General features: G+C 36.0%; 1 protein-coding gene across 15 annotated transcripts in view; it reads right to left on the reverse strand.

Annotated features, from left to right (window-relative positions):
- N4BP2L2 (NEDD4 binding protein 2-like 2) overlaps positions 1 to 12,151 on the reverse strand; it is a 49,521-nt gene that overhangs the window by 15,820 nt on the left and 21,550 nt on the right. For 14 of the 15 annotated variants that reach the window (XM_010572734.1, XM_010572732.1, XM_010572730.1 and 11 more), the window contains one exon: positions 9,799 to 9,942. The exons of the other annotated variant lie outside the window; for it this stretch is intronic. In XM_010572734.1, coding sequence (XP_010571036.1) covers positions 9,799 to 9,942 — 144 coding nt within the window. The remainder of the gene's footprint in view (positions 1 to 9,798; positions 9,943 to 12,151) is intronic. 15 annotated transcript variants of the gene reach the window in all.

Below are 12,151 nucleotides of genomic sequence, written 5' to 3' on the forward strand. Positions count from 1 at the left end.
GCCTTATTGGGAGGGGGGGGGGGGGGGGGGGGGGGGGAATCAGCACTAGTGTTACTGATGGATGCTAGCAGACGGAGAAGAGACCATTTTTTGTTTGACTGGATTTCTCTGCACCATTAAGTATGGCTCAATGTTAAAAAGCAGGTTAAGAAAGAGAGAAAAAAGGACAAAGTGAAATGCTACAGGTGATGTGAATCCATCTTAAGGGGATGTACTTACAAGACAGAGAAGAAACTATAGCTTTATCATCAGCCTTCTCACCGATGAAGGCTCATAGAATCAATTTTCATTTAAGGTCTCTCTGTCAACCTTTAGTCTTTTGAAGAGAAAACAATGGACACAGATGCCAATGTTATACACTGGAAGTACAGTATGAATCATCTTGTCAAGTTCGATGACATCAGTTCTATGACTTGGATGATACCAGCTCAAGCATGAAGACAACCTGACTGAAATTAATCCAGGCTAGACAAGAAATATGCTGTTTTGAGAAGCAGTTTGGAGAAATAGGAACTATAGTCAAATTTGCACTAGTTAGTAGTTTGGTGTAACCTGCTGGGCAGCAGTGCTCCTTAATTTTCACCGATATAAAGACACTTCTATATGAGATTCTAAGAAACACTAAAAAAACTTGTAACAGGACAGAAAAATCCCACCTTCCCAGACAATGATCACTCTCAGTTTTTCATTAACTTCTGGACAAACTATAGCACTACAGCATATGTGGCTGCGAAGCAATCAGTTCTCCCTAAACCCTAAGCACCCTCCTCTCAGCAACACCAGAGCACACTTCACACACCGCGTTTTACAAAGCTGGTGCTCCAGGTTGAAAACCATGAAGCACACTGGTGAAGACTGTGACTGACCAGAGAAACATTATCCACTGCAAACACAAAGCCCATTTGCCTAATGGCCAATTCACAGCTATTGAAAAAAAACAGGCAAACTAGTAATTACCTTAAAAATCTCAACCTTCGTCTTTCCAAATGAAAAACTGAGTTGCTGTTACAGATATAATGTATATATAATCTAACCAGTTCAAATACAAGACAGTACTGAATCTGAGTGGATCCTTGATTTTAGGAGAAATAAGATCTGTGTTCCAAAATTAAATTTTGTGAGACACCTCACAATCAAGTTTTTCAGTCCCTCTCCCTTACAATCTACTGCTTTCCAGGCATGTGCTTATGCAATTCCACCTGGAAAAGCTCTACCCAGGAAAAGGCAGATTTACTGAGGCTCTCAGGAGGTTGTGAAATAAATCATGTCCTAAAACGCGGTCCACAAATAAGACAGACTTTCCAGATCCTAATTCCTAAAAAATATCCTCATTGTATATTTCATCCACTATAGTATACTCTTTAAACGAATAAATCAATCACTATTTTAACTAGAAATACAGATAACTACATATTGTGATATATCACCCTAGTACTTGAACACATAGATGACAGCCATCAAAACAGAATATAGAGATAACGAAAAGGTTTTAAAAGTCAAAATTAGGTCTACAGGGTGAAGTGTTGGCCTTTATGCCAAGGCACATTCACACACAAAACAAATGTAAAATGAAGTTAGAGATAAGACACAAGCAAAATGAAGTTGAGGAAAAATATGGGTAGGAGCGTAAGGAAGCAAAAGAGGTACAACGAGAGCAGAATGGAATATTTAGAGGTATGCAATATGCTATTTTCTTTTAGGAACTTCAGTGAAAGATGACAGATTTTAGCTGTATTTAAAATAGCTTCAATCAACAAAATTGTAGCACAGGCATGTAATTAAATATCCACCAAAGCACAGACCACAATTCTGGGAACAGAAGTATGAGTTTTGAAAACACAGGAAGATGCTGCAAACTTAATGAGGCTAAGAAAAAAAAAGGAATGAAGAAAAAGATACTGCATGACAGAAAATATTACTTTCAGCAGAACAAGAAAAAAAATGCAGAAGCACAGCCTAGGGGGATGGGGAATATATATACTCAGTTTTTAAATCAGCATCAGTTTGAACTGAGGCATTAAAAAATAGCGTAAGGTGTAGCTCTCCACACAAGTTTAAAGTTCAGGGAAGAAAAGGGAAGGGGGAGATGGATCCAGAGTTATGAAGACAACTGTAGTAACTGAACACACAAGACTCAGGCAGATCAGACAGATGAGAAAGATGCAGTTCAAGAATAAGAGAAAAGGGGAAAAAAAGTTTCACGAGGAAAACAGTAAAGAAAACAGTATCAGTAAATATTAAGTAACCAGGCTCTAACCTAGGTTATAGCAATATTAAAATTCAAATACTTGTACGTACGGACAATGTTGCTATTCAGAACATCTGCTCCAGATATTGTGCTCATTCTATGCATCTCAAAAGCTATATGAAATATGGAGAGCTACACAGCATTCAATTATAATGTGCATTCTCTGGAAGGTATTACACCTTTTTCAACAAATCTCAGTACTTTGTCATTCTGGCATACAACTTTTACTTACTATTTCTGCATACTACTTTTTGGCATTAACTCATTTCCCTTTTAAACATCTTTCACCAAAGGGACCAGAGATATGCAAAAGACATGATGAATTACCCTTAAGGATGATTTTTTACAAAACAACCCCATATTATTCCTAGAGTGTTGAGGATGAATAGATGCAGAAAACTGTCTTTCAATTATACAATGTAACAAGTGCAAATAGAAGTCTGTCTTTGGACAGAAAATAAAAAACTACTTCAGATAAAGACTAATATATGCCAGTATTTTCTAAGACTGGAAAGACAATACAACTAACAAGAGACAAGCGGTCATGGACACTGCGTTTTGTCAGGAACTTGCGAGCGATTCTGCCAATTCAGCTATGAAACAACTGGAATAAATGGTACAGCCAGTTTTCCTGCTACAGTTAAAGCCAGAAACTTAGTGCCCATCTGAAAGCAAGAAGAGAATCACGGACTGCTGTATTAATGCAAGCCTGCATCTGACACCCTGCCAGCAATTCTGTCAGTCATTTAAAAGTCTTCTCTGGTAGATAATAGCTAACTAAGTCTTTCAATATTCTGGACACTGCTCTCACTATGTCCATCAGAAGAGCCTAATTTAGGTCACAAAAGGCCTCCGGAGATCATACGGTCCAACCTCTGCTCAAAGCAATACCAACTGAGATCTCACTGCTCAGTGCCTTGCCCAGACAAGTTTTGCATACTCCAGGGATGGAGATTACACAACCTAGTATCTAACTGGAATTTCCCACGTTGCAATCTCTACCTGTTGCTTCTCTTGTCAGTGGAGCCTGGCTCCACCTTTATACTTTCCCATTAGGTAGGTGAAGACAGCATTAAGCTGCCTTAGCCACAGCCTTCTCTTCTTAAGGCTGAACAATCCGTTTCTACCAGCTCCTCCTTGTGTATCGTCTGCTCCAGGCCCTGACCACCCTCTGCTCATCTCACTCCAATATGTCACATCTTACTTGTACCAGCGAGCTCAAAACTTGACATGCTCAACAAAGGCACTACAAACTAACCAGGGGAAAGATTAAACTGATTTAATCTCTTTACAGCTCAATTCCCTACAAAGCAGCAGAGTTAAACCATAGTTAGCTGTCTTTACTCACAATAAAACTTCTCCTCAAGACCTAGGACCCAAAAGGGCAGCATGATGGGCATAATCTAAGTATCCATTATTAGAAACAAGAACTCAGTGTAGACTGCTGGAACAAAACAGAAACAGAATGAAACACAAGGTTCTAACCATGCCTTCTACATACACATACACAGAATTCCATTTGTACTCCTATATATAATGCAATTTTGTGCACAGCCATAAGCACAGTCTTCTAACCGCAGTTTTCATACAGTGAAAATAGCTTTGAAATTTTATCAGGTATACTTCACTGAATATTTAGTGCAGGTACCATACAGCTGCAAAGAGCTGCAAATGAAACTCATATATGTATACCTGTCTTGCTTCAGGTAAAAGATCTGATGCCTATACTTTTGTTGCCAAGATCCTTGTAAAGCAGTGTATTCATCTTACAAGCAAGACAGGAAAAATTTCAGGAAAAATACTAAATGGGGGAAAAGTAACATAGTCAATCCACTCTTAAGTCAGGTTCATGAGCCTTCAGAAACTCTTCATGGTTAAGAGCAAGATGTGGGATAAGCTGTTCAGTAACTTCACATAGACTATTATAACCTATAGTATAGGTTACCAAAACCTAATGGCTGAGTAAAGAAACAAAAATTATTAGAAGTATCATGAATAAAATAACAGCCAAAGAGCATTATAGGTCCATGACTAAAACTGATCTGTAACTGATACAATTAACACCTTAGAAATAAGCAAATGATTATTTCATCAGCTAAAGCAGCACTTCTTAGTCTGTTAGCAATTTGAGAATTCATGCCTTTTTAAAATCAGTAGTTACACAACATGCAAGCACATGTTCCAAAAGTTTTGCTCAAAATATTTTTCTACCATATTTCCATAAAATCCTAGAATACTTAGAGTTAGTATCCAAAAAATATTTTAAAAGGACAAGCAGGATGATCCAATTATAAAGCAGTTATTGTGATACCAGTTTGAGGGACCACAAAAGAAAAGTTGAATTCGATTAACAGCTCAAAAAAGAAAATATTAACAACACTAAAAAGACTGTAAGTACAACTGAAAAAAAATTACTGAATGGATACAGCATGTTCCGACTTCACACAACATGGTATTGTTGTAACCGCACTATATATCAGTGAGGCACACATCAAATGGTCAAGGACTGCCTGCCTACCTGAGAAATGAAGTAGCAGCAGCATTATCAGCTAAAAGGAAACTGCAAAGACCCATTCCAGACACAATACTTCAATGCTTTTATTATCCTTGATCTAGAATAACACTGACAGTCTATCTCAAGCTAAAAACACCACTTGCTGCTTCTCCACTACTACAGAAATAAAATAGACAAATTTGAGATGATCTGACCTTGACAAACCCTGTTACTTACTACTTTATCTTCCAAATACTTAAAAGACCAGCTATGTTTTCACATATTTTTCTGTGAACTCAAAACAAGCTGATTTACAGCTAGTTTCAACCAATTAGCCTGTGAAAAGAAAAAAAATCCACACCAAAATTAATTGATGTACAAGCAGATTCTCACCTAGGAAATGATTACTAAAGAGCTTTAATCTCTGCTCTTGCTTTTATTTCAAAAGGATGAGAACATAAAACATTGAAATGAGAAAGTGTCACTGCAGAAACACTGAAGTATTTCCACATCTGACCTATACAAAACATCTGATCACTCTTTTAAATTGAGTACTTAATTTCAATTTTATGAACTGCATTTCAACACTATGTCTTCTTGTTGCTCTTCACTGGGAATTGTAATATACACCTGTGTTCTTTTGTATGGAAAACCCTCAATTCTCAACATATACCTAGTCACCTCTCCTCCATGATATGCGAGCACAGAAGGAAAACATTTCTTCCAGAAAACTCGATTGCTAGGAGGAAGCAGCTGTTAAAACTACAGGTATCACATATGAATGTGAAAATACAAAAGTAATTTTTTTTCTAATTCACTGAAAATTAACTCTACTGGTCAGCTCAAAGAAGAAAATACTGCCACAGTCTAAATTACATCAGAGAAGACAGACACAAAACAATCAAATATAAATGTTATGGGTCCCCATCTCAGCTAGACAAAGCCTGGTTTTCAGTTATCTATTAGCAGAGAAACAAAGAAAAACTACCGTTTCTGCAGGTTTCAAAAGATAGATGACAAAAGACAAAATCTTGGCTTTCTTGCTAAAGACACAAAGCTTAAAAAAATTATGCAGCATGGCAAACTAGATTAAAATGAACCTAAAGAGGATGTAACTACAAGAACAGAAGACAGAATTCCTCACAGGAGATCATTTAATGTCATATGTTAAAAATAAAAAAGTGTTACATTAGGTTGTCAGAGTTTAACCTCAGCCAGCAACTAAGCCCCACACAGCTGCTCGGTCACTCCCCCTGCATCAGGATGGGGGAGAGAATCGGAAGGGTAAAAGTGAGAAAACTCGTGGGTTGAGTTAAAGACAGTTTAATAGGTAAAGCAAAAGCCGCGCACGCAAGCAAAGCGAAACAAGGAATTCATTCACCACTCCCCATCGGCAGGCAGGGGTTCAGCCATCTCCAGGAAAGCAGGGCTCCGCCACGCCTAACTGTTACTGGGGAAGACAAAACTCCATCACTCTGAACGTCCCTCCCTTCCTTCTTCTTCCCCCAATTTCATATGCTGAGCATGACGTCGTATGATCTGGAACATCCCTTTGGCCAGTCGGGGTCAGCTGTCCCAGCTCTGTCCCCTCCCAAATCCTTGTGCCCCCCCAGCCTGCTCGCTGGCGGGGTGGGGGAGAAGCAGAAAAGGCCTTGGCTCTGTGTAAGCCCTGCTCAGCAATAACCAAAACATCCCTCTGTTATCAACACTGTTTTCAGCACAAATCCAAAACATAGCCCTGTACTAGCTCCTGTGAAGAAAATTAACTCTACCCCAGCCAAAACCAGCACTTAGGTCTTCTAGGATTTGGTTTTGGGGTGGGTTTGTTGTTGTTGGTTTTGGGTTTTCTGGGGTTTTTTTCTTCTCAAAACAGAAATATTAGAACACTAAATCATCCATCAAAGACAAGGCTGATGAAAACTTTTGATAATTCAGTAAGTGAACTAATCAAACAAGAAAGAGCAGTTTAGATGAAGCAGTAAAACTAGAACTATTTTTTTTTTCTATAGCAGTGCATAATCCTATATAAGTGATGATAACTGGTCAGCTATATGAACCAAATTAAGGATGTTCTGCAAATTAATTCACGTTTAAATTTCATGCTTAGAGGAATAGGTGTTAAAACTACAGCTGAGTATCTTAACTATTCTGTTTGAATTTACTTACCAAACATCCCACTAGTTTGAAGTATGCAGCAGATACTTGGAATCTGCATTCGTAACGTTAAGGTTCTAAGCATTAGTTATACTAAAAAAAAATTAAAAAATTCTGACACTTATTTCATGAAATATGATGAACTAGCAATTTACTAAAAATCTAAACCAGGACACCTTCATTCTAGGGACATTATTATCATCAACAGGCTTATTGCATGAAAACTATGCACATAGTAAAAAGTTTTAGATCCCCAGTCTAACTGAACAGCAAGTTCTTACATTTCTTGTACATACCTTTTGACAGAGTAAGTTATTTTCCTTGTTTGTGAGGAAGCAGGAGAAATTCAATACCTGCAACATGTATTTCACATCATCTTTTTATTATTTTTACATATAAATATTGTAGTGTAAAAGCAACTTCTGATATACAGGTATGACCATGACTGTCATATCCTCATGAAATATTAATACACCATGAAACAAAAATATTTAGACAGACAGTAATTCCACTGTGTTTTCACCTACCATGTCACTGTACTTACCTTGGGATACAGCTTTATAGATCAAGCAGTTTACAAGAAATGTTTGATACAGTGCCAAGTTGCAAAGCATTCCTTTCTTGTTATGTGTCCTTTGCAAACTGCAAGTCTATTACCAACCAACATGCTTTGCATATGAAAAATACTCACCCCCTAGCAATAATTTATTAAAAAGATAACACGCAAAAATGCTGCACCATTTTAAAATGGTATGAATTTACATCTATTTAAGTACAAATTTTAGTTAGAGAACTTAAATATCAACTAAATCGTGCTAAAATAAATAAATAAATCCCTTTCCTTTAAAAACTGAAGGCAGAAGGTACCAAAAGATATCATAACATCAATTTTCAACAATCAGCTCTTTTTTTGTCATACTTTAGCACACTGTGTGAATATTACATAAAGCTTCAATAAATGTTATCACTTCATTATGGCTTAAAGTAATATAGAGTAAATAAAGTGAGTCTGTCCTCCCACTTGAAATATGCTTTCATGTTTAAATATAAAAACTTTGGGAAAATTAAAGTATTACTGACCATTTACAATGATTTCCATGATTCTTTTGAGATATGGAAAAAGATAACCATGAAAACTAAAATACAGTAACATAACTGGTATGAATAACAGACAATGAGGGAAGACAATTAATATAGTTGGAGAGCTTTTTTTTTTAAATATACACATAATTCAATATATTAACAATCCATGCACTACTGAAGCATTTTAGATTATTTTTCAAATAATTAAAACAATTACTAAAATGTGAAACTGTACACTTCAACTTTTATAGTTAAAAGAATCTCTTATGAAAATGTAATTGCAGGTATACATTAAATTGTACAAATTTAGATTTGCACAGTAGGTGTAGAAAACCACAGAAAGATACTCCATTATATACCTGGATTTTAAACTTTCATGGTACTCCGACTTCAAAGATGAAGTAATTTTTAGGGCCTATTCAAAAATTATCTATAAAAAACATTATGCTGGCTTTGGAATTTTCAAAATTCTGATGGCTATTACACCAAATTAGTAATAGAAAACCATGAAAATTCTTTTAGCTACGTACTCACATTCTTGACAAAACTTCCTATTCAAGATTTACTCATTCAGTGTGTAAGGAAATAAAATGTAGGCAAACCTGAAGATAGGTTATTTCAGCTAGCAGGTTAATAATAATAATAATGCTCATCTGTATAAAATCCTACATGCCTGAAAATAATAAAAACTGTTGAACTACTAAAACAACACTGAAGACAAACATTTTATTAATACAGCAAGCTGTTAGAAAGCAAGCAAAGTGAAAACTTACAAATTCATCATTTTTTAAGAGAAAAAGGGCAGTATACTAGTCAATCTCCATGCTGGCTCATTCTTTGTTATGTGCTAAACAGATTACATTGGCTGTGCCAAAATTAGGAATCCAACATGATTTTACAGAATTATATCCACTATTTATATTGAACTGATGCATCACAACTGTGGACTGGGACTTGACAGCCTAATGCTTTAATACTTCATTTTTATCATAAGTGAAAGAAATTGACTTAGACATAGCTGTGAAATTTTTGATTTTTAGTGATAAAATCTAGATGGTTTTAGTCAGCACAAAAAAGTTGGTGGTGTGTAGCCACCATCATAGTTTACATACTACCACTGAGAACAAACAAATAAAAAAATAATTCAGGTTGCACAGTTTAAGGCTGGTGAATACTGTATTGGCAGAATGTTGCTTCAGCTGCCAGATGAGCTTCTGAGACAAAAAAACCCAAACACCACAGCTGAAACCAGAAAATACATGCCAAAATTTTGCCACATGCCAAATAGAACAAAAGGACAATCCAGGACATAATTGTTCTCAAAAAAATCTCCTAAAAGATAAGACAACTAAATGACAATCATGAACATTGGTTATTACATAAATAGCCTCTTCTTCTGGGGCTTTAATTCTCTTAAAAGAGACATCTAATATGACTTCCTCTTTAAAAAAAACTGCTCAACAGTTACTTGATATATGACAACATCATTGTCCTACGTTTATAAAGGAAGACTCTGCTATATGTCATACTATATTAAATCTTTTACTAAAATCAAAGTTATTACAACTGTAATAAATATAGTTTTAAAAAACATTTAATGTACAATTTTATTTACATACAAGTCTGTTAAAGGAACAACCTCCAGAAGAAAATGGTCTTCAAATAGGTCTATTTAAAACACAGAAGATCCACTACTCTATTGGAGGTGATGATGTGTTTTAGAAGGGCAAGTAACCAGATTTTTATTAACTGACTGCAACTGTGTTATCGGCTACTGGAAATACTGAAAGAATTCCATGAGTCTGTATTGCCTCCCCACCTATGTCTTCGCTGCAGAGGTGGCCTTTGAGTGTTTTTGTGGGGAGGTACCACTGAATTCATGACAATAGGTATGGATATTTGATATTCATATCGTTCCAACATCTGAGCAATCTTCTCACGAGTGACCCCATGTTTATTCCTCCTACAAAAATAAAAATTTAAATAAATTGTCTGGTATGTTTATATGTTTACAGTCTTTAAGAAAAAGAAAAAACCTCTAACTTAACAATTTTAGTTCTTGCTTTTCATATTTGAAATTTCACTTTTATTACACTGTATCCTCATTCCATCAGTATTCAACTTGCGTTAAGGTTTATTTTAACAATTCACCACTGCATATATTAAGTAACAGAAAACAATACAGTCATTCTTCTTCATACAGAAATGTGATGTTATTCACCAGGACTATGTACCTAAATAACCCTAGAAGGCTTTGCTTTCTATTTATTCATCAGATTTTACATGGTATACTAGCTAATGAGTAGAGGGATGATTAATACTATAAGACTACTACTTACAAAAGAAATGTTCAAACTGGCATAAAAAAACCAAAACTACGTGGTTTCAAGAATTTATGACAAAATGTCTTCTCATGAATAAGTGTCTATATAAAATAAGGAGCAATTTTAGTTTTGAACCAGAACAGCATGCTCATGATAACCTTTATCTACTAGCTCTTACTAATACTTGCTGTAAACTTACAAAGGTACCAACACACATGTAAGGAAAGAAAGGCCAAAAGCATTGTCCCATTCTTGCAGTGTTTAGCGAACAGCTGCTTTCAGTGAGAACTTGGCCTATTAAGAACCTGAGACTTTAGACATTATGTTAGAATATATCTATCTCCTTAGTATCTATGGAATAGGATCCTAAAATCCATGTTAGCAGAAAATTTTGGTCTCTGCCAAAAAGAAAACCATGAGGCTCTTGCACAAGCTGAATGTCAGAGAATTGCCAGCACTTTAACAGAACTGAATCTGAAAGAACAGATATAAAACAAGATGTTTTGATAGTATAGACAAGCATTTGTCATAAACCAACATATTCTTATCACATCACCAAGAAACCTTGTCCAAGCTGAATTATTTCCAAGTCATACCAATAGGGAATATATGCCTGCATCTTTGTGCTTTCTGCCAGGGACAGAAGAGGCATGGGCCTCCTTACCAACTTGCTCAGTTCTATAGAGGAGAAATCAATACTGGGAACAAACAGGCTATACTGGAAAAAGGATACTCTATACAGAAATATTTTAAAAGACTGATTTCCCCCCCGCCTTCCCCACCCCCCACCCCCAAAAGTTCGTGCATATCATTAGAACAAAGAAGTACACATCAAGTTGATGAGGGTTCAAAGCAGACTGCAGGTAGCACACTAGTTTCACATTCAGAATGGAAGAAGAATTGGCGATCTCAAAAGCATTCAGAATTACGCTGGCTCCTTAAGCTGTATTTTATGAGCTTTCTTTCTGGGAAGAAAAGGCTTAAGTAGAGTATTTTTCTCATAGACACTCTTCCTTTGAGACAACATCAGAAGCTAGAGTGATCATCACAAGCAGCTCATTGTTTAAATACTACTAATTTCTACATTGTGCTAAAGAAGTCCAGGAACAGCAGCATGTTGAACTTACCAGTTAACCAGTCTTAACAGTTTTGATTTTATTCATGAACATGAACAAGGTTAATGGTAGAGAAAAAAGCCAATCCCCTAGAAATATGGGGATCCTATAAAGCACTTGACTCTCATGACAGAAGAAAACTGAGAAGAGGAAGTCTGAGTCCTTTTATGCCAAATGGTGGAAGCACAAAGTTATTCAATATTTTCTATCTTAGTACTCCTAGAAAAAGATTACAGCTCAGGTGCTCTAGGCATAAAGTGCACACTTGTCCACAACTGAATGGACTTGTGTATAATCACTTCATAAATGAGCAAGTACTTTTCCTTAAAGAACAAGGCAAGATGATAAAATCACCACCAGCAAAATCGCATCAAGCATAGAAATTATTTTTAAAAAGGAAACAACTCTTGCTGTATAGTGTCATTAAATACTGGGATGTCCTATTCAGGCATGTCTTTGTTCATCCTTTGGTGGCTTGGCTATGCTGAAAGAGCAAAAAGCCATCTATCCTTAACCAATACAGAGGTACCAGCAAAAGCTCCTAACAGATAGTTAGGCTTTGGAAGCTGGTTTTGCTTGGACGAACACAGAATCTATTGATAAAAGCAAAGTTCTGTCACTATTAAATGCTTGTGCAGGTAATTTTTTTCTTAAATTAAAACAACATCTATCCCAAAATACAGATTATATTCAGGATACCTGCTATTCCCCAAAAGCTTTAGTCAAATGTATA

The sequence above is a fragment of the Haliaeetus leucocephalus genome, unplaced genomic scaffold (genome assembly GCF_000737465.1).
Source record: "Haliaeetus leucocephalus isolate CR32 unplaced genomic scaffold, Haliaeetus_leucocephalus-4.0 Scaffold351, whole genome shotgun sequence".
Lineage (NCBI taxonomy): Eukaryota > Metazoa > Chordata > Aves > Accipitriformes > Accipitridae > Haliaeetus > Haliaeetus leucocephalus.